This window comes from Astatotilapia calliptera, chromosome 15, assembly GCF_900246225.1.
Source record: "Astatotilapia calliptera chromosome 15, fAstCal1.2, whole genome shotgun sequence".
Lineage (NCBI taxonomy): Eukaryota > Metazoa > Chordata > Actinopteri > Cichliformes > Cichlidae > Astatotilapia > Astatotilapia calliptera.
In genome coordinates, this window is record NC_039316.1 from 35,540,523 (window position 1) to 35,568,476 (window position 27,954).

The following is a 27,954-nucleotide window of genomic DNA, read 5'->3' on the forward strand; positions in this document are numbered from 1 at the left end:
GCAGGAACAAGGCCCTTTCCTTCATGCCTATGGAGACACCAATGGAGAGGAAAAATGACCTCGACTTTGCAATGTCACGACCGTCTTTCATAAAAGCAGCGCAACATATTAGTTGGTGCCAGATCATCAATAAAGCGGCTGCACTGTTTTGATTGTAAGAAGCGGCTGGCAGTTGTCGCATTTCTTGACTTTGTCAGCTAAAAAGATAACAATTAATATAATTTGTTTTTTTCAAAGGAGTGATTTTTTTTTAGATAATAAGTAGAGAGAGACAACAAAAGGCTCATTCAGGCAGGTTGCAATTAGCTGATGAAAAGCACGTCTTAAATGTTTGTCGCCGGCGCCCGTCATAAAAGTTGACTCCAGTAACCGAGCATACAGTTCTTTACTTTAAAATTCAAATCAATAAAAACTGTTTTGAGGGTTTTGTAAACACTGCACATTGGAATCACTGGAATTAAGCTCCTCCAAAGGCACACGAGTGCAATGCTGCCTGATAAAACTGTGATGATGACACAATGTTAGCTGGATTCTAGTGTCCAGTCATCTCTCAGTCTAAGCTTGCACTGCGTGGGGCTAGTATCATGATCTGTTTACAGTAAATTCAGGCTTTGCAGCCATGAGGACATCTTATCTCCATGCAACGGCCTTTTCATGCGATAGCTCAGTGGCGCTGGTGTACCTGAAGGCTGCCGTACCTCTCACATGTGACACATTCCCACAACTGTCCAGTCCTGTGACTGTGAACTTCAGGTCACCCCCTGGTCCCTGGGCGCAGTCCTGTTGAATATTGTTTCCCTGGCAGACATACTCATCCCATCAGACAGAAAGCCCATGCAGCTGCACCCAAACACCCAACAATAGGATGCTTGTTCTAGGGGAGAAGAGGATGGGTCCCCCCTTTTTTTTTCTTTTGGGGAAGGGGGCGATGTGAACGGGTGGTCAGATATTTCAGGGGTTTTGCAATGGGATAATCCTTTGTGATGTCTCTTTGAAAGGAAGCAATGGTCTGAAGGTTTTGGGAGCATTAAATAAAGTGAGAAGCTTACGGTTTTCTTTGTACAGTCGAGACGATGCATTCCTACTTTTTATGCAAAACAGCATGACACAATTTTTCAGAAAATGATCTGTTTCATCTTCCCCTTTTGTTTATGCACGGTAATATATCGATTCACTGTCAGGACACATGAAAGGAACAAAAATCTTACAATTCTGGATTTATTAAAATATCAGACTGGGTTAGCAGAAAACATGGAAGTGAGTGCATTTGTTGGAATGTTAAAATGGACTGACCTAATCTAACCAAACAGCAACGCATGTAATTAGCACTGTCATAACAGACAACAAGATAATACAGCAGCAACAAGGCATGTAATGTATGACAAAACATAAGTGACACTTTAAGGATAATCGCTGCATGACTCTTCAGTGACGCATCATGCATACTGCTTTTTAGTTTTTTTGTGCAGTTCTTTCTCATTTTATTCTGTTTCAAAGGCCCTTAATTCAAGAGAGGAAATGCCGGCTGCAGACAAACGCGTGCACAGAGGCATACACATATTCTTTTGTTGGGAGTATTTGCCAATTAGCAAGTTGTGGGACTGGAGTGGTAATTGGGCTTTCCAGTCGGCTGGTGTCTGTGTACAGCTTAGTTGAGACAGGTCTGAAGCTAAACGCCTCGCTATTTGTCCAGCAATTATGTCAGGTCCCCATGTCATAGTACAGACGTGACCAATTAGCTGTGCCAAGCTGAAGTGAAAGAGAAGGATTATGGGAGAGGATGAAAAAAGTAGACAGAGAATGGGCTGTGCGGGTGTTAGTGGGGAGCCCATGGGGGGGGTGATGGGAGGTAGTCTGCAGGGACTAGGCGAGAATAAAGGGACAGACAGACTCTGAGGGGAAGAGGGAGCGGATTTCTCCTTTTTTCCCTGCCGCTGTATGATCCATGTTTTCCATTGATTCTCTTCCTGACCGACATGTGCCTAAGACATGTTAATGCATAGCAATATTTATGCTAATGCTGCCTTACTGACCGAGCTGGGATAAGAAATTAATCTTTATTGACGTCTTAATAATTCTCCCCTGCAAAATGTGTCCCCCGTGACACATTTTGATGAAACTAGACTGCCGACAATCGATATTCTCCAGCTTGGAGTAACGTGACACAATGTCAATAGGCGTAGGAAAGTATACAGTGCTCTAGTTCATCTTGGCATTTGTCCATATTTTCTTCAGACTGACAGATTATACTACAGATCGAGTACTGATAGAGCACTAGCTTCGAGGGCTAGCTCAAAATCTATGCTAGCAGCTAGTCAGGTTTTTAGAGTTCTCTGCTAAGGTGGTTAAGTGTGTTAAGAAAACAAATAAAAAGGAGCAATAGAATGATACAGTGGGGCAAAAAAGTATTTAGTCAGCCACCGATTGTGCAAGTTCCCCCACTTAAAATGATGACAGAGGTCAGTAATTTGCACCAGAGGTACACTTCAACTGTGAGAGACAGAATGTGAAAAAAAAATCCATGAATCCACATGGTAGGATTTGTAAAGAATTTATTCGTAAATCAGGGTGGAAAATAAGTATTTGGTCAATAACAAAAATACAACTCAATACGTTGTAACATAACCTTTGTTGGCAATAACAGAGGTCAAACGTTTACTATAGGTCTTTACCAGGTTTGCACACACAGTAGCTGGTATTTTGGCCCATTCCTCCATGCAGATCTTCTCGAGAGCAGTGATGTTTTGGGGCTGTCGCCGAGCAACATGGACTTTCAACTCCCGCCACAGATTTTCTATGGGGTTGAGGTCTGGAGACTGGCTAGGCCACTCCAGGACTTTCAAATGCTTCTTACGGAGCCACTCCTTTGTTGCCCGGGCGGTGTGTTTTGGATCATTGTCATGTTGGAAGACCCAGCCTCGTTTCATCTTCAAAGTTCTCACTGATGGAAGGAGGTTTTGGCTCAAAATCTCACGATACATGGCCCCATTCATTCTGTCCTTAACACGGATCAGTCGTCCTGTCCCCTTGGCAGAAAAACAGCCCCATAGCATGATGTTTCCACCCCCATGCTTCACAGTAGGTATGGTGTTCTTGGGATGCAACTCAGTATTCTTCTTCCTCCAAACATGACGAGTTGAGTTTATACCAAAAAGTTCTACTTTGGTTTCATCTGACCACATGACATTCTCCCAATCCTCAGCTGTATCATCCATGTGCTCTCTGGCAAACTTCAGACGGGCCTGGACATGCACTGGCTTCAGCAGCGGAACACGTCTGGCACTGCGGGATTTGATTCCCTGCCGTTGTAGTGTGTTACTGATGGTGACCTTTGTTACTTTGGTCCCAGCTCTCTGCAGGTCATTCACCAGGTCCCCCCGTGTGGTTCTGGGATCTTTGCTCACCATTCTCATGATCATTTTGACCCCACGGGATGAGATCCTGCGTGGAGCCCCAGATCGAGGGAGATTATCAGTGGTCTTGTATGTCTTCCATTTTCTGATGATTGCTCCCACAGTTGATTTTTTCACACCAAGCTGCTTGCCTATTGTAGATTCACTCTTCCCAGTCTGGTGCAGGTCTACAATACTTTTCCTGGTGTCCTTCGAAAGCTCTTTGGTCTTGGCCATGGCAGAGTTTGGAGTCTGACTGTTTGAGGCTGTGGACAGGTGTCTTTTATACAGATGATGAGTTCAAACAGGTGCCATTCATACAGGTAACGAGTGGGGGACAGAAAAGCTTCTTACAGAAGACGTTACAGGTCTGTGAGAGCCAGAGATTTTCCTTGTTTGAGGTGACCAAATACTTATTTTCCACCCTAATTTACGAATAAATTCTTTACAAATCCTACCATGTGGATTCATGGATTTTTTTTCACATTCTGTCTCTCACAGTTGAAGTGTACCTCTGGTGCAAATTACTGACCTCTGTCATCATTTTAAGTGGGGGAACTTGCACAATCGGTGGCTGACTAAATACTTTTTTGCCCCACTGTATGTGTCTGATTAAAAATATCAAGAATTGTCCTGTGAATCTTTTACTTTATTTACAATAACTGAAATCAATCTGTAAGAAGGCTAAAAACATAATTTCGCTTCAACGCATTTCAAATATTTCTATGTTCAAACTTCTCTGAGCACATCTACTACAGGTGGAGCATTTGGAAAATATCTGATTTACCCAGACACCGAGGAGGACTGATCCAAGGCTCTGCGTTTAATTGGAAGAAGAAATGAAGGAGAGGGGAGCCAAGGGACGAGGTGAGGGGCAAATGAGGTAGAATCTATGATCTGAGCGTCTTTGCCTTTCTGCTGGAAAACAAAATTGTTGCTCAGTGCCTGCAGAGAGGAGTTGAGCTCATATTAATTAGTGAGCTTGAAAGAAAATATGGGGAGCTTTAAAGTTGTCGGTTATTGACATAACTTTTTGATTTGATTGTGACCAAGCTTATTATGGTTCGTTACAACCGATCTAAAAGCTGAAACTGAAAAAAAAGAAATACCAACCCATCCTCTAAAAAGAAAACTTACATAACCAAAATAGTTTAATGTCATTATTTTGTATATTTGGATAATCTATGCATTTGTAGAATTTTAAAAGAAAAGAAAAAATATCTTTAGAGGATATTTTACGGCTTACATCCAGTTATATGTTAGGTAAATAAAATCTAGATAAAAACATAACATCCTGTACACCCATGTTTTATAGAAAGGATTTTAAAATTGATCTAATAAGGATTCTAGCTGCTCAACAGTCCCAGGTCTCTGCTATATTTTTCTGTTCGTGCACGGTCAGATGTTTTCAGCTGGTGAAAGGTCTGGACTCCAGGCAGACCAGTTTAACCGCCCTTCTACTGTGAAGCCATGCTACTGTAATAGATGCAGGATGTGGTTTAGCATTGTCTTGTTTAAATATGCAAGGCCCTCCCTGAGAAACACCGTCTAGATGGGAGCATATGTTGCTCCAAAACCTGCGTTTACCTTTCAGTGTCTTTCCAGATGTGCGAGCTGCCAGTTCAACAGGTGCTGATGCACTCTCACACCATCAGCCCTCAGCTGAAACGTAGACTTTGAACTGAGGGCTGATAACAAGCCGGATGGTCTCTCTTCTCTTTAATCTGGTGGAAATGGCGTCCATGTTTTTGACAAAGAATTTCAAATTTCAACTCCGCTGACCACAGAACAGTTTTCCAATTTGTCTCAGTCCATTTTAAATGAGCTTTGGCCCTGAAAAGACAGCAGCATTTCTCGATCATGTTCACATATGGCTGCTTTGCATGATTGAGCTTTCAGCAAGCGTTGTGGATAGCACAGTGAACTGTGTTCCCAGACAGTGATTTCTATGACAGAATCATTTGATTCACTTTGATGCAGCTGTGTCTGAGGGAGTCGAGATTAAGGGCATTCAGTATTGATTTCCTGTGCACAGAGGTTTCTCCAGATTCTGTATTTTTAGAAACAATATTATGAACTGTAGATGAGGAGATATTCCTTTTATTCATTGGGTAGGTGCAGTTTTTTGCAAGACTGGTGAACCTCTGCCCATCTTTATTTCTGGAATCTCTGCCTCTCTAAGATGTTCCTTTTTTATACTCAGGCACATTACGGACCAACTGGCTTTGTAAATGCCATCATGGAACTACAGGTGCAGCAGAAACAGATGAACTCCAGGTAACGTCTTCCATAGATCAGTTTCTATTTATTAGTGTCTTAAAGATTTTGTTATCTTCAGGTTTGGTTTGTTTTTTTTTTTCTGTGGGAAGAGCAGTAATGCAGCTTAAGCCTGTCTGAAACATCCTTAAGCCTTATTGCTTCAGTTGGAGTTAAGAAGGCAGCACGCGGTATGATGAGTTACCTTGTTGCCCCACAGCGTGAAGGTCTTGAGTTCAATTCCACCACTTGGCCAAGGACTTTCTGTGCACGGTTTGCATACTCTCCTCATGTTTGCATGGGTTCTCTCTGAGCACTCTGGCTTGTCCCGCAGTCCCAAGACATGGAATTAGTGGGGTTAAGTTAACTGGTTATTCTAAATTGCCCACAGAGTGGGATCTTAGCTCAGGGGCAGCTCCAGGCCTCGAGTGCCAGTGTCCTGCAGGTTTTAGATATCACCCTGGGTCAGCACACCTGAATCAAATGATTAGTTCATTCCCAGGCCTCTGGAGAACCTCATGACATGTTGAGGAGGGAATTTAGCCATCTGAATCAGCTGCAAGGATCAAGGGCACATCTAAAACCTGCAGGACACCAGAACTCGAGGCCTGGAGTTGCCTACCCCTGGTTAAGCTAAACCTGATTTGTCTTTTATTTTTGTAATTTTTATTTATTAATATGTTTTTCTTTCTGTCCTGATGAAGGCTTTGATGTTGCTTTACCCAAGAAGACATGCTATTGCCATTACTTTAAAGCCCTGGGTTTGTCACAGTAACATTAAATGTTTGTAACGGGCAATAATTTGACTGCAAAACAAGTGAGTGATTACGAACTGGCATGGCATAAAATAAGAACATGATACACGTCCAAGTCCACAGGCATAAATTATCAATTCAAAACACAACACAAAGGCTTCATTTCTTAAATAATTTAATGCAAAAGGGTCTTTTAAAAATATTTCTACAAGAATGCATCATCACCTTTTAGTAATTTCTTGTTTATGTCTGCATCATTAAATACATCTCAATCCTTTTCAAAGAGGAATCAACAATTGAGTCTATCAGTTCTTCATTCACCCCCACCTACCCCCATTTCACTAAACATGTACAGTACTCTCTGAAACATGTCGCTTACTTTTACGAGGGTGTTTAAAAGTGGCGAGAAGACATATGCGTAGTGAGAAGAGAAGACAGAAGAAAAGACAGTACTGTAAATATTTATTTAAAACACAACTGAAGAAAAAAAAGCTAAAGATATATAAGTGAGGGGCGGGGGTAGGGGCGGGGTTGGGAGAGGGCGGGTGAATGTGCTGTGGTGGATGATGTAAAATGTAAAGAAAGGCAGGAATGTCTGGATAGTTTAAATCCATGTGGCACACAAGGAGATAGCGGACAAAGCCCGATCTCTGATGATGAAAACGGCAATACTTTTCTAACATATGGTCTCACACACAAACACACACACACATGCTCACACAGACTAAATGTACCAGTTTATCTCAATTTCAGCATCATAAAGTCTGATAAATGAACAAAGAACACAGGAGAGAAAGCTATTTCCTCTCAGCGATGTTAAATACGAAACACTCTCCCAAATGTGTGAAAAATACACTTAAAGATTAATTGTTTGCGTTGATGTGGTGACGGTTTAATCTTTTAAAAATGTGCAACGCTGCCATTTGAGCTCATCACTCATGGCCGGTTAACTTTGGTGAACCCAGCTCCAGGGTCCGGAACACCATGTGCACCTCATCAAGAGTTCATGCGAGCTCCAAAACTGTCATTTTTCATGATTAGGCATGTCTGCCTTCTGATTTCGTTGAGCCCCTTTATTCCCTGTTTTCCAGCTTTTTTTGCCCGTCAGCTGTGTCTCGTTTGGCACCGCATCCAAGTTGACAACAGTGGGGTTAAGCTGAGTGACTGAGCCCAGTGAAGGAAGTGTATGGTAAGAAACTTTGACAAATGAAAAAAGTGAGACTACGAGTCTGTTATTTCTGCTTCTGTCATATCTCAATGTCTATCGCTCTTTTCCAACAAAACAGTGTTTTGCATCATAAGAGGAAACAATATACTTGTGGAAAAAAATTAAAGCCTGCCAACAGATTCTACTCATGTTAGCAAATGTTGTCGCCGGGACTGACACGCCTGGTTGTGAGCCATCATGTCAAATATGCCTTGGCGACCTCAATGAAGTCTGACTTAACTGCAGAATTCCTATTTGAGTTTCTCCTACAACTGTTACATGTTAGTAAGCCCTTAATAGAGTGTACTAGCAGTAGTGACAACACATGTATGTGGAATGAGAACACGCAAAGGTGGGAACGCATTGTGTGCTTTGCATAACGTCCTCTTCATTTGAAAGAACTTATGAGGGGTTGGCACGCTCCACAGTCACTAACATCATGCTGTCCTTACATATCTACGGAATAATATTGTCATAATGTGCTGATCACCTCTGGAAGGTGACACCGGTGATGTACCTTGCGGATCCCTATTCAGCTAACTTGAAATACCTCTCCGTGAGGAGTGCAGATGGTGCAGTCTCAGAATTGTGGCTTTCAGCTACGATGAAAGGAGCTGCAGATTTTGACTGCGTGTCTGGGCTGTTGATCCTGCACTGTACTAATCGTGCACTAGCGGCATGAGCTGAAACAGGATGATTACAGGCCACAGAGGGAATGAAGAGCTCTAATGATGGGTCATCTTGCCCTGGATGTCTGTGTCAGCCGCATGCTTATATCCTTGTGAGACCCGATGGGCCACCTGCATTATTTTAACCAACAGTGACCAGCAGGGTTCTCCTCTGATGTCTCTCACGTGAGTATCGTTTTGTAGGAAAGTGCAGGTCACATGATGGAGTTCCACCTCTTGGGGTGGAAATGACTAGTCTGACACAACAATGCCTCTGGACCTGCTCCCTAATAATAACAGTCCTTGGTAAGATGTGTTGGTCTGCATTTAAGTGACTTTCAGGAGTGAAAATAATGTGCCTGGAAGACGATTAAGTACAGCTTCACAAACGCTCTTCATGTTGCGAATGAGAATGGATTCAGGGAAGCTTAATATCGAGTTTAAATGGCACACAAAAACTTTAACACACCTACAGTGAGTTGACCATTCAGAGGAAACCCAGACAAATGGTGTTCAACTCTTCTACCCTACTTCCTGACTTTCCCCACTTCTTCCTTTGTCCTTTTCTTCGCTCAAAATCAAACATTTCACAACAGCACGTCCGTTTTGTCAAAACACCATTTTTTTCTCTTGTTATTTATCTTATTTTTTGTTACAAAACATGTACAGGCTGTTTAGAACAACAACAAAAATACAATATCCAATTATTATGCAATTTCTCTTGTTTTAATAATCATCAATTCAATAGGTGAATCCTCTTGGGAGTTTCTCTTCCTTCTGATTGTTCCAAGTCCCCAAACGGCCTAAAGTCCTTCTGGGTGTTGGGGAGGGGTGTGTGGGTTGGTGGGTGAGGTACAAATAAATACATAGGGCAGGACGCCAAGAAATTAAAACAAGGATTCTGATTATTTCTAAAACCCACACAATAGAAAGTAGAAATTAAAGTGTCCATCATGGTTTGTCTTCAGTTTCTGCATGATGCATATATATATATATATATATATAATTTCATATATATATATGTTTACGTCCAAAGTCCATTTTTTTGGATTCAATAAAAAAAAGAATGTTTTTAACAGTTGTCCACAGAATATAGCATAAGTGTTTCAGATATATTTGCTCCTTATCACAGTTCAGTTCATGCGTAAATTCTCCATGGTGGCAAATAGCGGAAGCCGTATTGTACAGTATATTTGTGTGCAACTCGCCACACCCGCACATCCAGTCGCACTTGATCACACATACAAACCCACATGCACGCACGCTCACATACAAAAATGCACACAAAAGGCCAAAAGGGTCTTTCTATTTTGTTGCCACAGTCCTCGTCTCCCCCTCAGTCGTCACCGCGTATCCAGCGGGGGTACTTCAGTCTGACCAGTCGTTTTGAAACCACAAATCTCCCAAAATATGATCAAGAAAGAAAAACATTAAAATAAAAAAATCTGACAAACAGAAAATATGGTGCAGACAAAGGAAAGTAGAAAAGCAAAATACCAGTTGTAAAATGCAGTTGATGAGCAGGTGTTCCCACACTGGGAAACTATCCTGAGTCACTTCAGGTCAGAGTGAAGAGGTCGTCTCTGAGCTACCGAGGATCCAGCAACCAAAACAGGTGTCCAGAAATATGGCTGCCTCCCTTTGACCTTTATTGACCTCCGTCACTCCTTCGACCTTTAGACCGCAGCCCATCGTATTGCCCTCCTCCACCACCCCACCCTTTTCCAGCAAGTGCCCTTTTAGATAACACACCTTCAATATGAAGATGGAGAACAACACACATGCACAATAAAACAACTTCTAGCAAGGAAAAAACAAAACAAGGAAACTGTCCTCTCGCTCTCTCGTGGTCTGAAACACTTTTTTTTTTGCGTTGATTTTCGTTATATGTAAAAACGTTTTCACTTTTTTTTATACAAGGGTCTTCCTTCTTTCCTACATAGATCATCCAGCAGAGCTGGGAACAGGAATCAAGGGGAGGGGCTCTTGTGTGAGGATAAGAGTGTGACATTTAAGTGACAGGACTAAGGCCAACTCCACTACAATGCACATGCATGCAAACATCAACTCACTCCAGAGCTGGTGAGGCACGCGTAAGGATATACGGGGGTTTACTATTTCTCCTCTTTCAAAAACACACAAGCTCCGATTGGATGGGGGGAGAAAAAACAGAAAACTAACAAAAAATGCAGAAACAGGAAATGTAAGTGGTAATGAAATAAAGAAAGAAAAAATATTCAGAGGCACTGCAAGCCAGTTTCGTAGTGTCTAATTGGCAGAGATGGGTCAGGCAGCTAGGGTTTTCCAGTGGCAATCTCTGGCACAGTTTCTCCCCCTTTTTCCGTCTGGCTGTCCTTCGACTGCATCGGTTTGCGTGTCTTCTCACTCACACCTGGACAGGAAGTGTTTGGTTCATCTGTAGTCTCATGTCCTGAATGCTACCAAGAATTTTCTTCTGATGGCCAGCCAATGTAACCCCTATCCGCAGCAGGTCCCTGTGAGCGAAGAACAAAAAGGAAACAAAAAAAAAAAAGGAAAAATGAGAACAGGTGGCTCAGTCGTGAAAACAAAAGAAAAGAAAAGAAAAGAAATAAAAGAAGGAAAACATCACATGAAGCTGAAGTGCAAATTTCACTGTTCACCACAAGTGAACACATACTCGACCAGGTGGGAACGCAACATAGGCCTCACCTTGGCGATGGACCATAAAATGGATTCTGAGAGTGAGGTAACAAAATGGGAGCACTCATCTGAGTGTTAGTCTTAATGCAGGATACCTTTGTTACCCAGCAGGTGGGCATGAGGATGTGAGGCGAGCAGCAGTAATGACAGTTAATGATTAAAGTGCAAACTTCGCTACTGTCTGGCAGGTGGCAGACTTCACAGAGTCTATACCCGTCTGTCACTTGGCGAGAAAAAAAACACGGGAACACGGAAGCAAAAGGTTTTCTTCATCAACAACAGCCTTTCTCTGTATAACTACATGCTACTTTCAGCAGGTAGGTCCATCTTTCAACCACCCAATCACGTGGCAGCAACTCAATGCATTTAGACGTGTGCATATGGTCGAGTCAACCTGCTGCAGTTCAAACAGAGCGTCTCCATTGCAAAGCTCGGTTGTCAAGTGACTTTGAACGTGGCAAAGTCAGACGGGCTGGAAACTGCTGATCTGCTGAGATTTTCCCCGTACAGCCATCTTTAGGGTTTACAGAGGATGGTTTAAAAAAGAGAATTTTTCCAGCGAGTGGCTGTTCTCTGAGTTAAAAATGCCTCCTGCGAGTGCATTGAGCTGATGGGAAGGCATCAGTTACTCAAATACCTACTTGTTACAACAAAAGTATGCAGAAGAGCATCTCCAAATGCACAACAAGTTGAACCTTGAAACAGAAGACCACACTGGGTGTCACCCCTAAGAACAGGAAACAGGGGCTACAGTACGCAGAGGTTAAGTAAAACTGGACCATAGCAGGTGCCTGGGTAATGAGTGTCAGTTTCTGCTGCGACATTTCGAAGGGTCAGAACTTAAAACAACATGAAAACATGGATCCATCCGGCCTTATGTCGATGATTCAGACTGGTTGTGGTGTAATGGTGTGAAGGATATTTTCAATGTCAGTAATTTCATACTAGTATAAATATGTCTATACATACACTTAGTTGACTTCTCCAGATAATAGCTGAGGAGAGAGCAGACCATCAGCTGACCAGCTGACCACGAGTGCTCTGCCTCTGTACGCGTCCTGTCCCTTCTGATCTAATATAACCTACAGACAACACGCTTTCTCACTTTATGAGTTTCTCTGCTTCAAAAACAAAGGTATACAGTGAAGTCTATCACTTAACCAGATATGTACATAATCGCAGGTACACAATTTCGCAGCGCACATCTGTCCTCTCGTCACATTCGAGTCGCCACAACTTCACACAAACAAATTCTCCCCCACCCCCCATATTTTGCCAACCCCATCAGCACAGTGACGGAGGATGAAATGATAATAAATGGGCACCATTAGAGGAATTACTGGCCATTAAGGGCAACAGAGAGCCACAGTACACCACACCTGTCAGCCTAGCCAAATTGAAACAAATTACTCCCACCTCCACTGTCTATTATGCACCTAATGAGAATGATTTATTTATCATTATAATCCTAATTCATTTATTTAATCATCACTGGCCTGCAATTTCCATGGTTTCCATTGCATCATTTCCTGTTTGTAAACATGATCAAAGCTGAACCAAATTGCAGTAAAGGAAACAGCCGCAGGAGTTAGCTTAAAAATTGTAGGCTGCGGTGCTGTGCAATCGTGTAACGGTGATTTGTTTGCTTCTAAAACGGGCGACAAAGTATCAGTTTCTGAGCAAGCAACTTCTGATCAACCAAATATAATCACTTTGTTATCTCTGACATCTTCAATTATTAAACTAGTGTTCAGCATATATCAAAGTATGTGAGCATACCTACTGGAAAACAAATATAAATGTATTCTTTTTCTTATTCTGTGATATCTGAGTTGGTTCAGAGACCTGTTTTCCGCATCTCATCATCATATTTAAGTGTTTTTAATTTGACTCTGAATCTCAGTCCCGCTCAGGCGTTGTAGACCTGAGTAGCTCCACTCACTCTGCTGTCATCTGGGCCACCAGGTCAAAGGAAGCAAATCCTGCGTTGACAAAGTTGTCACGGTAGCGGCTCATCTTGATGGCATCCAGCCAGTCCCCCACAGTGGTGAAAGTGGTATAGTCTGGCACACAGCGGTCAAGCAAGGGCTGAGAAACCCTACATTAGGGGACAGGGGGGAAGGGAGGGAGGAGAGAAAGAGAAACAGAGAGAGAGAGAGGGTTAAGGTCGTCACTCTGTGTGCCTCTACCGGCCAACCTCACCCCCAAACGCCCCCCGCTGAGCGCCACCTCTCCATTTCTCTCCTCCTCTGTTCTCCCCCCCCTCCTCCTCTCCTCTCCTCTGTACTGAGTTGTGTGCAGGGGCAAGTGGAGGGGCGGGGCGAGGACCCAGGGAATGTACAGGGTGGGTGAGGAGCAAGTTGTGACTGTGGAGAGACTGGCTGGAGGCTTGGGTGGTGGATGTTGGCGCAACAGCTGGTGAGGGGAGGTCACGTGTATTCACACACAGAGCTTCAAATCTAGCTTAAACCAGCAACAAGTGTTAAAGAAACCAAGTGGAGATCGTTTTAGTCAGGAATGCATCTGCCTGGCAGCATCGGTGATGGTGATAATGTTAATAACAATGCAGAAAAGTGCCTTCTTTATGAAAACCTCAAGAAATGAAAACCTGGAAATATCTGAAAAGCTCTGTCTTTGTGTTTTGCGTCTCGTTCTTTTTGTTGCAAAGAGATGTCGGTGTATTGTTTGGGGACTGATGAAAGGAGGAAAAAAACAAAAGATCAACAACAACTTGAAATTCAATCTGTGTGGTTGTACTGATTGCACTATTAAACCATCTACAAACGTGCTTTAAATCTGATCTGGAAAGATTGGACTCTTTGCGGTTTTGCAGGTCAGTTCAAATCAAATTTCGTCCGGCTGTGAGAACACGAGCTTAAACGACGGGCTGGGAGCCATATGCCTTTCAGTGCATAATTACCAATGCATAAAATGATACACTGTGTGCAACACGAGTCCGCAAAGGTGGAAATATTTTTTAAAAATTGCTTTCAGGAAAAGAGGGAAAAACACTGAAATGTAAACACAGATGTCACTCACATGTGTGCGCGGTTTCGCATTAGCGCCGACTTGCAATGTTGGGGACTCTGGAAGAAATGACTCACAAACTCATAGTTCATGTGTGTTTGACAGCGCATGAATGTGATTAGTTGCGCAACGCTTCCCTCAAACGTCTTGAAAACGTGTCGGAGGGCGCTCTGCGTGTTGCTGCGCACCTGTTGACAGCCCCAAAAGGGCTTCTTTAGGGGAAAAAAAGAACCTAACCTCCTGCGCTGATCAACGCTGCAGATAGAGAGGCCACCTTGGGAGTTTTAATAAAACGGCGCAACAACTCAGAGCGAAGCGCAGCAGATGAACGACAGAGGAGGTGGAGGTGGAGAGAATGTCCTGGGATGTGAAGGGAAAAAACAAGAAAGAGCACCACTGTCTCCACTCCTTTCTGCTCCGTTGATCCCTGTCATCCTTTTTGATGGCATTAGATTCATTAACAATTAAAAGGAATGGAGAGAGAACGAGAGGGGAAGGAGAAAGCACACGGAGGAGGAGGAGGGGAGTTAATAACAGTGATACAGAGGCTCCATTGAGTGGTGTAGATGGAGTGATTTTTAATAAGGCCTGTGCTTGGGCATCCAAGCCCTCGGGCTGTCGTTAACGCACGACTCTGGCTTCTCTTAATGGAGTATTGTTGGTCCTCCCATAAAATTGGCTTCAAAAGGGGTCCAGACTTATGCTGGCCACATGTTAGCCACAAGCACAATGCAGCAGGAAGGCTGGATAGTGCTGTGAGCTAGCTAGTGAGTCCACTACGAGCCGAACTTGATGTCATAAAAAAATGGCTGCTGCATTAGTCAGTGGTTTGGCCTTTTATGCAGTCATTGTTTTAAAAAGTTTGATGTTTCTTTCTTTGCTTGTTCTGACCGATTGAGCTGCAGCAAAGGATAGAAATCACAGAAGCTCACGCGGGCAAATATTCAGTCAGGTCAGGCATGTGCAACTCCCGCAGTCAAAGTCTTTAATGTCAGACAGCGTTAGCTAACCTCCAGCCACCCTTCAGTGCCGACCAGGACGACTGTAACATCTTTTACTCCTCCCTTGTTAGGTCTATCGGCAGGAGGCCACCTCTCTGCTGGCCCATTTAAAATCTCGTTAGTGGCTAATTAAAAGGCACTCTCATCTCTTTTTTGCATCGCCTTAATCGGGCTAATTAACCGCAAGCTTAATCTTCTAAGAGCGTCGCTCCTGTGGCCAACCGAGACCCTGGTTTCCCCCTTGAGCACAACCCAGGATTGTCTCTGTCCCTCCCTCAAGACAGAAAGACCCCGATGCAGAGACAGATAGGTAGGTCAGCCCCATCAGCTTTGTGCCAACTCGTTCCTCCAAATTCTTTCCAAGAAACCAATTGGACGGAAAGATAGTTCAGCTAAATGTAGATGTGACACGTCGTGCTCCCAGCTGGCGATAAAGCTGCTTTAAGGCTCGAATTGAGCAATGGTAATTTGGATTTGTATAACAGCTTACCCTGAGCTTGTGCAAACTAAAGAGTTGAATGAGATGATATCGGAACAATAAAAAAGAAGCCTGTTGCAGATTATTCAGGAACATTCATATCCACTATTTAAACTTAGCAATACTTGCAGAGTTCTCTTCCCTTGGTGCTAATGAAATTGCCTGACCAGCACTCTCTTTACTGACTGAGTTTCTTAAATCAATAAACTTAACTGACTGAAGGTTCTTGTTATTATATTACACCGCAAAAGCCAAGCAAGCCTAATCCGCCATATGACTCAGGAAAGGTAGTCATTACTAATATCCATTTATGCTATGACCATAATTATGCATTATTAATACACAGAGCATTACACTTAACAAGAGCCCTCAGGGGCATTTAGAAAAACACCCTCACATTTAAAGTCCCCTTCTATGATAACACGTTCCTCAGCATAAACAAGCATTTACTGCAAATCTCCACTTGACATGGCCTTCATACTAATTTTGACTTTAACGTGACCAATGTGCTTTTTATATTAAGGCTTACCCCGAGGACTGTGTGCTGTTGGTGACTACTTTGAGACTGGCAGCATTGCGAATAAGCTTATCCAACGTGGCCACGATCTGGGTGAATTTAGGTCGTAGGTTCCTTTCTTTCACCCAGCAGTCCAACATGAGCTGGTGCAGAGCCGTCGGGCAGTCCATGGGTGGGGGCAGTCGATAGTCCTGCTCCACGGCATTTATCACCTGGGGAAGGACAACAGAGAAATCCCAATCACTTCTAATCACAGAGTGTAGCGCAGAGGGAGGGCGGACAATGCGAGAGAGGCGGTCGATGGAAAACAGCACGGCAGAAGAGAGTAAATGGTGGGAATTATAAAAACCGGGGATAAAGAAGGAAAAAATGGCTTTGGTTATTCACAGAAACAAGGGCAAGCAAAAGTTGGAGCTGTGGGTGGATGTGTGGTGAGAAAAAGAATGGCTCTTCCACATAAATGGAAGAAGAAGGTGGTTTCTTATATATAAGCATAAATTCTCTTGTGATCTTACATCTTGATTGCTCATGTCCCAGTACGGCCGCTCGCCATACGACATAACTTCCCACATGACGATGCCGTAGCTCCAGACGTCGCTGGCAGAGGTGAACTTCCTGTAGGCGATTGCCTCTGGAGCGGTCCAGCGAATGGGGATCTTCCCTCCCTGTGGATATGCGAATGAGTAGGTGAGCATGAAATACTGGAGAGATGGAGCGCAAACACAGAGTCACACACATACAAGAGGGAAAGAGAGGGTGAGAAAAAAACTATCCAAGGGAAACGTTGATGCACAACAGATGGGTGCATGCCATAGAACCCAAACACCGCATTCACACAGGGTTAGTCAGACGTTTACAGACAAATGACACGTGCAGAGAGGTGAAACTTTAAGGATATGAAATGTGCAGCACAGTGCATTTTTCAGTGTCATTGTTAATCCTTTTCATTCAACTATGTACCCGATAGACAGTTGCTGACTCATACTAGGAGTGTCTCTTGGAGTAAAGAGCACAAAAATGAACACAACTGCTTCCTGCCATAAGGAGAATTGACCTTCTGCACGCCTCCTGACATTGTTCTGTGCTTTATCTCCTTCTTTGCTTTACTATACATGGATGTAAAAAATGGTCAGCGTCTTTCATATCGGGCCGAATCAGAGCTGAGAAGAAAAAAACAAAGCTGTCTTTATACCATCGTTCATATTCATAAGTCTATTATCCTCAGTATACCCTTTCAGACATAAATCCCAAACTGCTTTGCCAGTTGAAGAATATTAGAGACTCCAGCAATTTGTCAACAACCGATTTTGTAACGTTTCTGGGACTCTAAAACAAATCATGTGTAACACCTGCGTGCGATTGGAGGTACTCTTGTGATCTTTAAATTTCACGTATTCATTAATGTCATTAACTGGATCATTCCACACCCTTTAATATAGACTTCTATACCCTTAACTGTTCTTAATTTGTCCACGTGTCTGTGCCACAGTGACAAGAAAAACCTCTGATCTTGTGGGAACAGACCGGGCATTTATTGGACACGATGATTAAAAGAAAACAACAATAATGGGTTGATGTTGGAACAACATATGTAGCCTTTTTAAACACAGGAATACAGACAAACACAAAAAGCAGTCAAATGTAATATATCCACTAACTCACCAGTGAGCTGGTGTAGGTTGGATCTGTGGGGTCATCCTCAAGGAAACGAGACAGGCCGAAGTCAGATACCTTACACACCAGATTACTGTTAACCAAGATGTTACGGGCAGCCAAGTCTCTGTGCACGTAGTTCATGTCTGACAGGTACTTCATGCCTGCTGCGATCCCACGGAGCATGCCTACCAGCTGGATCACTGTGAACTGCCCATCATTGAGCTAGCAAAGGAGGAGAGAGTGACACGTATGAACTGCATTGCAGATCAAGGATCCATTTTCAAAGGAGAAAACAGCCTGTGTGCCTCTTCTTTCATGGTTTAGCTCATGGTTATTTCATGGTTTAGCTCTCTATATTCAGTGTCTTCTACACTTTTTTATGTCCTCTTACCTATATCTTTAATCTCTCATCATCTCACGCCGTAATCTCCTTCTCTTTTCTACATGCCCATTCTATATTCTTCCATTCTCCATTATCTCTGTATCAGCCCCCCCTCTTTTCTCTGGCAGACAGTGTATGATGTGACTTTGAGGCAGAGATTCATTGGAGACTGAGCTCTGTAAATGTCACCAACTGCCAGAATACAGGATTTGTAAGATATCCATAGTGAGCTCTGCAGCTGCACTTAAGAAGACCTTTTAAGGTTGCAAAGACAGTGAGATAACTGCAAACAAAAATCCAGCGGCTTTGGATGGGCTTATTTACCCAGTAGTGTTGCATCACTCATAAAATCACATTTTATACAGAGTAACTAATTTTAAGGCTATTCTGGTGTGTGCTTGTTTTTTTAATTAGTTTTTTCTCACCCTCAGAAAAGAGTCCAGTGCTCCATTCTCCATAAACTCGGTCACAATCATCACCGGACGACTTTTGGTGACCACACCTTCCAGGCGGATAATGTTGGGGTGGTCGAACTGGCCCATGATGGAAGCTTCAGATAGGAAGTCTCGCCTCTGCCTGTCGGTGTAGCCCACCTTGAGAGTCTTGATGGCTACGATGATCTCCCGGCGCCCGGGCAGCTTTAGGCGACCGCGACACACCTCCCCAAACTCTCCTGCGAGAGCCCAGGTGAGACAGCCAGAAAAACAGCAAAAGAGGAGAGATGGAAAGACAGACAGAGAGAGAGAGAGGGAGGGAAGAGAGGCATGACGGAAGAGTGGAGGAGAGTGGGGGGAAAGAGGGAAGAGGGGACAGTTAACTGGTTAGAACCAAGGAGCCAGGGAAGGGTAGCTGGGGGCAGAGTGGGACAAGGGGGTGTGGGACTGCAAGAGAAGCCAAGACTCTAGGCCAGTCTTAAGGGATTGTGATATAAGGGGAGGCATACAGTGACTTTATACTGTTAACTTACATACTAAAAGAAAAACAAATGGTGAGTGAAAGGCATAATGGCACAATGTGAAATGACACAGGACTGGGAAAAAAAAGCATAACATTTTTAGGGTAAAGTTGGGTGACATTATAGGCCAGACTTAGGGTGATTACGGGGAAAGGGGGGTCAAGGGTTTGGGGGGGGGGGGGGGCTAAGCTTCAGAGGGGCCGGAGAAGTGAGCACAGGAGGAAGAGATGGGTGGAGACAGAAGCTTGGGGGTTGTGGACGCTTTATGTTTACACTCTACACCAAGCGTGTGCAAGAAGCCAAGAAAAATCAGGTGATGAAAGTGATGCGTGTCAACACAGGTGCAAAGGTAACAAAGAGGGGGAGGTCAGGGAAGGCGGGGGCAAAGGGTTGAGGGGCATGGAGGGATGGATTGAGGAAGGGGGAGAGGAGAGGAAGGGGACAGGGAAGACAGGGGTTGAGGGTTTGTCACTTTAAAGGCGAATGCTGGGGAGCGAGGGTTTCAAGAAGTTGTCTCAGCAGTAGAAGAGCTGTCGTAGTAGTAGTAGTAGTAGTAGTAGTAGTAGTAATGGTAGTAGCAGAAGCAAGCGATTCCCATCTCTGCCATCACAACGTCTTCCTTTTTTGGCTCAGAAACATATGCTAAAATATCTGAACCTCACATGGCACAGTCCTGTAGCTTTTAGGCAGAGATATAACTGTCAAATATATCAAAGACATAAAATATTTCACTGTCTACAACATCATGTGAGGGAGGGTTTCTAAAACAAGGGGGTTACAACCACATAGTGGATAGGGTGTGAGTACCAGGGAAAAAAAGGTCAAACATAACGATCCAGTAAAAATCCTCTTTTTAATTAAGAGGTTCTCCGGATATAAAAAAGTGGGCAGGGTTACAGGCAGCCAATCCTGGACTTGGAGCAATTTAATATATTTTACACCCCAACCAGACAGATTTAAACCTCTAGAAGAGTACAACAGATAAATATTAGCCATGGCTCTTAGAGACAGGAATTCCCCAAGCTTACACACACAAAACCAGACACAGAGCCAAAGAGCTGGACTTTAAGTCCTCTAAAGTACATATCCATTACAATCACGCCCTCGCAGGTTCACACAGTGCTCATTAAGGCAATCGCTGGCCAGTAAATCTCTCGATATTTCACAACATACACAAGTTTGTGAGCTACAGCAACTACAGTACATTTTCACATTACCTTCAGTCTTCCTTCTTTTAAAATTTCAATTTCCTTTGCATCAGTTTTGAAGTGCAGAGTAGTGCAATGAGGTATGAAAGAAGTAGAAAACAAGCCCACTTTAAGAGGTAGATAAGGTATCCTACAGCATTCCTGCCAGTAGCCAGATATAATTACCACTAGAATTACAACATCCTGCATTATTTCAATGATGGCAGCTGCTGAAACTCAAAACCTTAACGCTCAGTGTTTATCTGTGCACACGAAAGTTCAATAAGTGTGCAAAAAAACAGGTTTGTAGCTTATACTGGAAAATACATGCAATCAGATGGGATTAAACTCTCCCCTAGAGAAATCAATCCTGTCTGTATGGGGTTGTGCTTTTACAAAAATTTAATCAGTTATCAATAACTCTTGTGCCATATTTATTGCATTGCTCCCATTGCAGGATTGGGGTAATTTTTGCCTTTTAGGACATGGGTGAAAAAATAATCTACCATACAATGGGTATTAAAACTAGTTTAAACGCACACGGCGTGGTAAACGTGGGGGGTGCTAGAACTGTGAGTCACACTAACACAGTGCTGGACATCTGGAAGGCTAAAAAAACAAAAAACACAAAAACGTTCCTAAGAGGTGACGGTATGCGGTAGGGAGGCGAGCAAGAAGAGGGCTAGCGATGAATTGAGTGAAAGTACCGCTTGGTGTGAAGTCCTCTAATGGTATGGCCTGGAGGTGACTAGCAGTCTTCCCCCTGTAGCTCAGGAGCTTTGGTGGGTTACCTGCGCCAATGACCTCCTCGATCTTCACGCAGGACACATCGATCTCCTTGGCAAACTCGCGCACTGCCTCATTGGGGTCCTCGTAGGTGAAGGGGTCAATGTAGACCTTCATTCCCGGCGTTACTATTGGGGATTCAGTGGCAAGAACAGGAAAGTGAATCTCCGTTGCCAAGCAATAAATATTCAATGTGATATCTGTCTGATCACTTCTGACGACAGCGAGAAGCACAGACATGCTGCCGTTGGAACAGGCAAGCGAGCTTAGCGGAGAGACTTACTGTACTGCTGCAGTTTCTCTGTGTACTCTGACTCTGAACCGTTTCTCTGCTTTCTGTTGAGAAAGATGAAAACACAAACTGAGTCACGTGGTCCCTGCACAGTGGGACACAAACACTGCTGAGGAACAAAGGCACGGGGAGAAAACAGATCCCTAATAACGCCTAGTTGTAGCGTGAGATGCAGTCGCACTGTGATGTGGCATGGTAAATATGTGTAGTCTTTTTGTGCGCTGGAAGCAAGGGATACGCTGATAAAGATTGTATCAATGCCTAGTGGTAAAAATGATTCATACTCGGGGACTGTAGCGCAAGTGTAAACAAAAGGATATCATACTATTGTCTGAAGCGGCAAGTGAAAGCCATTCACTCTCAGTACCCCCCCCCCAAAAAAAAAAAAAAAATGAGCAGCCGTGACAAAAGCGGACTCAAACAGCAAGCTCAGCTGTCTCGCTTTCCTCGCCCCGCAGACATCACACTGCACATTTCAATTCAATCTTGCTCTCTGGTTGTCAGTCTCCCTTTTCTGTTTTTATGAACTTATTTACTCTTGTCCTCTTATAGCCACTCAGTTCCTCCAGCTTCACCTCCATGCATCTGTCCCTTTCGCACCCAGCGGGGATGGGGTGTAGGCTCGGATACGGAGCTGGGTTGTTGAAATCACATGTTAATGTGCTTCCTTTGTTGTCTAACCAGTAACCGGGGCAAAAAATACCCGATGGTAATTTGCATTTTATTTTAAATTCTAATTTTCTTCTGGTATATGCCGAAGCTGTGTATTTTGTATCATTTCTATTTTTCTCCCTTCTTCTGTAGCAGTCAGAGCAGTGGCTAAGCCAAGACCCTGAGAGAGAGAGAGACACAATGTAGCGGTGTGAAAATTAGGGAGAGCGAAGAGGCAGGAGGGAGAAAGAAAAGGAGGGGGATCCAGGGAGATTATTATTCAGTCTAGCATGACCGATGCCCACGCTTGTCAGCAGCTGCCTGAACTGGCTTGCAGAGAGAACCCAAGTGGGCACCAGTCAGCAGTGGGTGCCAGCCTCTCGCACATATAGACACCCTCGCACGGCATTTTCTGCTTGACAAATGAATGGTATAAAGGATAAACGAGTGCGGTTAGACCCAGCTGATGTAGTGTCAGACTTTCTGAAAGGTAAGAGCAGCCACTTGCAGCTTCCCAGTCAATTGGGCTCAGCAGACAGGGGCGCATCTGGGTTCTTTGTGGTCGGGCAAACGCACAGTTGATTCTGAGTGCTGGGCCGTGAGGGCAGGCCTATCAGGCCCAACAGCTGCTCCACCATGCTGTTTCCACTGAGCAAAGTAGCATTTTGGCCAAAGCTGTTTACTATTCACAGATTCAGAAGGCTAATCTGGCATTCAGTGGGCTCACAGGTGGCAAAGCAATCCGCTGAGACTGTTCCGGGGCAGTTTGGAGGACAAGCAAACAAAGCTGACATTTGAAGCTATCTCGGTGTTTTGTTTTGTTTTTTTCAAATTGACGGGAAAAACAACAGTTTGGCACCAATGCTTCTGTAAGCCTTGCTGTTTTAGTAGCAGGATTCTCACCTCAGGCAGACAATAGCGATGACCACAACTGCAATGATGAAGACTAAGGTGGCGGTGGCTGATCCAACGATGAGCGGCAGCTGTTCCTGCAGCGACTTTGGGGGGTCAGCTTTACAAGATTAAAGAGAGAAGGTGATCAGTTAGTTAGTCAGTTGCCGCAAGCATCGACCAAACTAGCTGCAATCCAGCTCAGTACAAAAGTACGAGGTTTATTAATCTGTATACAGAAGAATCTGCACATCCTTTATAAAGTAGAGGAAGGGTATGGCTGATACACAGACTGGCTGACCATAGGTACATTTTCATCAAATCATAAGTCCGTTACAAGAATTTCAGTTTTTTTCGTTTCTCGCATATTGGCTTCTTACACTATAAAGGCTTGAAAAAATCCAACACATCTATAAGCTTTGCATTGCACTATTTGTACAGACATATCCCAGTATATCCCCGGGTAGTAACGCAGGCGGGGTGTAACGTACTTTGGAGGTTGGTGCTGAAGTCGGCTGGGCTGCTGTAGCGACCGTAACCAGCGACTGTTCGAGCGCGGACCTGCACCACGTAAGGCGTACCAGCCTTAAGACCTTCAATGCGGGCGTTGCTCCGTTGGGCAGTCATGGTATGGGCAATGGCCTCACCCTGATCCTGCACATACAAATACAGGGATTAAACAACGCACCCCTTCTCCTCATTGTTCCTTCTCTAAAAGTTTTGATGTAGGTTGACAAAAAATATATAAAAAAGACAAGACCAAGAGAGAGAGAGAGAAAAGGAGTGCCATATCATAGCTGGTATGTTAATCTGACAGCAGAAGACAGCATATAGTGAGGACTGTGTTCTTTCCCCAAGGAAAACTCTAAACTTTCTGGGGTTTTAGAAACTTTTTAAGGCATGGATTGACAGAGGATGGGAGGGAAAAGAAGAAAAGGGAAGAGTACAACAGGGAAGGGATTGGAAGGATAGAAAGAGATGGAAAGAGTGGAATAAGAAGAAAAGGAAGCCTCACGGCCAACATGTGTTTATCAGCAGAGCCATTGTTTTCCACATTTACAGAAACACAGATGATACAGAAACCATGCGAGTCACTGAAATTGGATTGAATTACAGGCGTTCTCTAACATCGGCGCTTACCTTCTCATGGTACTTAATCTCATAATCCAGAATGATTCCGTTGGGCTTCTCTGGAGGCAGCCAGGACAGGCTCATGGTGCTCGCTGTGGCCGCCATCAGGTGAACTGTGGGCACTGCAGAGGGAGCTTCACAGGGGGAAAATAAATAAAGGGAAATCCGCTTTATTTATTGTTTTTCGTGTTATGTCTTTTGAAGTTCTGTGCCCTTTGTCTGTCCACAGAAGCCCAAATACAAAGTCTTAGCTGTGAGCTTTGTGAAAAGCTTTGGCCACTAGTTAGTATGCAGAGCCATTCCCGACTAATGCTCAAATTCTCCCTCCCAGAGTCCTAGGGGAACAAGAGGTTATGTCTAATTCTCCTGTAGCAAGAGAATCAAACTTTAGAAACTGATGGATAAGGTCCATGCAGTTCCCTCTGTCATATATTAACGGCGGGCGAGCTAAGGAACAGCCGCACATACAGAGTTTTGCACGTATGTGTCTGTGCACTTGCTTCACTGCTACTGAGCTGTTACTCCACAATCTCGTTGAAATGTTTGAGAGGAGCTGTGCTTTCCTTTTTTTTCTCGGCTGTAGAAAAAGATCTTGTTCTTTAAGTGCTGCGCATGAATATAATATACAAATACAAAAATGTGCACACACCATACAATCTAATTATTTTATGAAACATGTAATCACTGGAGTTTCCCATACTTAGTTTACACGTGCCGCATTAACAGTAAACCCATGCCGCTCTTTCCTTTACTCCCTCCTCCACTCGGTCTACCCTTTTAACTTTACTTCACACCTTCCACTGTCTATCTCCACTATTACCTTTACTTGAATATAAATAATACACTTCCTGCTTTTTCAGTGGACTTTTCAACTCTTTTGCTTATCTTTCACTGCTACGGCCCTCCATCCACCCCCCCTTCCTCCAGAGTTTTATGACTTCTTCACAAGATGTCCTGTCTAACCAAGACAGATGTGCTGATAATCACTTCTGGTCAATAAGGAAAGTGAAGTGAAGGAAGTCAAGTGTTGCACAATAATATTATTCGATACTGTACTGCACTCATTTTAGGAAAATCCCTGGATCAGTGTTTCTCATTCCCCCATACCACACACCAGTTTTCGCTGGCTTTGTTAAAAACTTTTACATCCCATTTCTACATTCTTTCATCGTCCCCATTCCATTTCCTTTCTAACCTCGCTGCTTGTCTTGGAGACCAGACAACCTTCTGTTGCTCTGTCTTTCTTTCTGGTGTCTGCACCTCCCCTTTCCTGAGTTTTCCCCTTCCTTGTAAGTCCCATCTATTCCATTTCTCCTTGTCTCTCTTATTCCCGCAGAAGACAATGCTTCCTAGGCAGATCCCCTGGTTACTCTAGCCAAGGGATTAGGGGCCCTCCTCCAGGAGGAGACGTTGGGAGTAACCATGGAGGTGGCCCCAGGGGCTTATCACCAACCCAGTATTTATTTTGATTCTTAAAAGGTGACTGCACATGCAGGGATGGTCTTGGGACTACACAAATGGATAATCTGATCACAGATGATGCACTCTTGCCCTGTTCTTTCTCTTCACTGCTCCCTCCGCACCCACCTGACCCCAAGCACCCAAGGGTGGACACTTGTCCCTGTCAGCCCAGCGCCAAACCTCCCCATGAAACAATGAGGCCCTCATGTGGGGCTGGTGGGGCCTTTGGGTTCCAGACTCAAAAAAAGAAGGCATTCCTAAAGAATCTTTTAGGAGTAGGCACACAAGGTCAAAGGTGAGGAGGACAAGGCCATGGAGAGAAGGAAAAAGGGTGGGGGAGGAGGAGCCAAGGAATAATCCTTGGTGTTTACTAGGCTAGCCGAAAGAGCAAACTTAACACAGCAGCAAAGAGTTCAATTTACAAGTAAAAAGAAAAACTGGAGTGAGTAAAAGTACATCACTGAGAATAGTGAGATTTCCTAGGTAACTGAAAAAATGATCATAATAGTCCCCCAGCTATAGTGTCAAACATAAGGCTCAGTGGCCAAAGACTCCAATCCAAGGAGGGCGTACATTCTGGACTTTAAATGTATTTGGAGTTTTTCCTTCTGATAAAGACCGTTCATATTGCACCAAAGTAGTTAAGTAATAAACAAACCATTTAAAAAAAGAAGAGTTCTTGTTTTTTACAGTATGTCCACAAAAAATGTGAATTAATGGAAACTTTCTAAACCTTTCGGATTTTTTTCTGTGATTTAAAACATTTATTCCTTATAATTTTAGCCCAAAGAATAATGCTGAAAGCTTTCTTTCATTTACTACAGCAGCTTTTCTTTATCATGTGGAAAAACTGAGACATACTGTTGAAACTGCACTTCTTTTTCTTATATTAAGGTATCTTAGGATACTTATCCTTTTTCACTGACAGGTGGAGTGTTACTGGTCCAATGCACGATATACAATTATTCTGACGTCCCTGGTCTACAGTCTCCCTCCATTTATTGATTTATTTTCATCACTTGGCTTATCAATAGCGGGTTCTATTACTCTGTATATCTATATATACCAGATGGGTTTAAAAAAAATCATCTCAGCTCTGATTGCTACATTGGCCTAGTTACTGTTTTTGCTGAGAGCTGAAGGATCGGTGGGTTGGAACCAGTGGGCAGCCAGAATACTAAAGGTTCCACACTTTGAATATACACTGCCTCGCTATTGCTATTTGCAGTGGTGTTAGCACAGAGCATGCTGTGGGCGTGTGAAAAAAAGGTCGCTTTCTAAGCTCATTCAGAAGAATGTCTTCCTTCTCAATCCCTGTTCAAAGGAAAAATATGTAGCACACTCCTACATACATACAAGAAATTGATCTCTGCTTTTTAGGCGCAGAGCGTATTCTCTGACATCCTTTTGTGTCTTTTCCCAGCCTTTGAAAGTTGGCATCGCCCGAAACATCAATGCTGATCTTTGCCAGGTAGCCACAGTGCTGAAGCTGCACCTACCGGCCTGATTTGTGGTGATGTTCACGGCGGAGAACTGGGGCGTATAGGGGCTCTTGTTGGATACGCCGTTGACCGCCTGGATCTCGAAGCTGTACTGTGTGTGGGCTTGCAGGTTCCGGACCGCCACACGCCGCTGGGTCAATCCCAGGTGGCGCGGTGAGATGTCCACGTTGTCGTCGCAGCGCGAACACATTCCCCGGTCGGGGAGGCACTTCTTACAGATGACGTTGTAGAGGACATCATCGCGGCCGCCCAGGTCACGAGGCTCGCTCCACTCCAGCACGAGCGAGGTTTCGTTGACGCTGGAGATGACGCTGCGTGGGGCAGACGGAACGGCTGCAAAAGGAAGGATGGGATGAAGAAAATAGGTCGCAATGAGAATGCATTCAATCTCCGTGCACAATGGGTGTAAAGAAATTTGTCCTGGTGACAGCACAGAGACATCAGGACAATAGACAAAAGATTCATACTGGAAAGCACAGTTTATATATCATTACACACACATGCATTCATTATTCCATAACTGCGCTGCGGTATTAGTACATTTCTTATGCATTAACTAGACCATTTTCTTTTCTTTCACTGTAACAAGAGACTGTTCCAGCAGTTCTTCATTAAAAAAAAGAAAAAAAGAGGACAGGAGTTCAAATTTGAATTGCATGCTTATTTCCACTGTGTGTCTGTGTGTACAGAGTGCTTGGGGGCAACGAGCAAGACAAACTATTGGCAGAGTCTTGGCAATTCTTATCCAATTACCGGAGCCTTATCTCTCACTGCACTGTGGGAGAATCAGCCCCACACCCCAGCAACAGAAAAAAGGATCTTCTTTCTTCACTTCTGAATAAATTCACCCCTCAGTGTCTGTTTGCTTTTAATAGAGCCAACAGTAAAAAAAAAAAAAAAGATAAAGCTCACAAAAAAACAAGTGGGTTTCACTTTCCGGCCGTAGTGGGGCAGAGACGTTGTGAGTGCAGGTTGGTGGGAAGGGGAGGGGTTGGATGATAAAGTTGTGGATAACGCTGGGAAAGCAAGCAGACTTGTTTGCTGTCTGTGTGGCGTGGCAGGAGCATTGTGCTAGGA

The 27,954-nt window shown here is 43.8% G+C and overlaps 1 protein-coding gene across 9 annotated transcripts in view; it reads right to left on the reverse strand.

Moving 5' to 3' along the window:
* Nucleotides 1–10,466: 10,466 nt before the first annotated feature.
* The window catches only part of ephb3b (eph receptor B3b), a 53,545-nt gene continuing 36,057 nt past the window's right edge, over nt 10,467–27,954 (reverse strand). The window contains exons 5-16 of one of the 9 annotated variants that reach the window (XM_026193982.1): nt 26,875–27,210; nt 23,924–24,048; nt 23,275–23,437; nt 22,796–22,904; nt 21,233–21,285; nt 20,955–21,077; nt 18,447–18,694; nt 17,646–17,861; nt 16,499–16,648; nt 15,996–16,195; nt 12,903–13,058; nt 10,467–10,773 (exon numbers count right to left, since the gene is read on the reverse strand). In XM_026193982.1, the coding sequence (XP_026049767.1) occupies nt 10,665–10,773; nt 12,903–13,058; nt 15,996–16,195; nt 16,499–16,648; nt 17,646–17,861; nt 18,447–18,694; nt 20,955–21,077; nt 21,233–21,285; nt 22,796–22,904; nt 23,275–23,437; nt 23,924–24,048; nt 26,875–27,210 (1,988 nt within the window). In that variant the 3' untranslated portion in view covers nt 10,467–10,664. Of the gene's footprint in view, nt 10,774–12,902; nt 13,059–15,995; nt 16,196–16,498; nt 16,685–17,645; nt 17,862–18,446; nt 18,695–20,870; nt 21,090–21,232; nt 21,286–22,795; nt 22,905–23,274; nt 23,438–23,923; nt 24,049–26,874; nt 27,211–27,954 lie in introns of all 9 variants that reach the window. The other 8 variants (XM_026193980.1, XM_026193976.1, XM_026193981.1 and 5 more) reach the window with 8 other exon arrangements.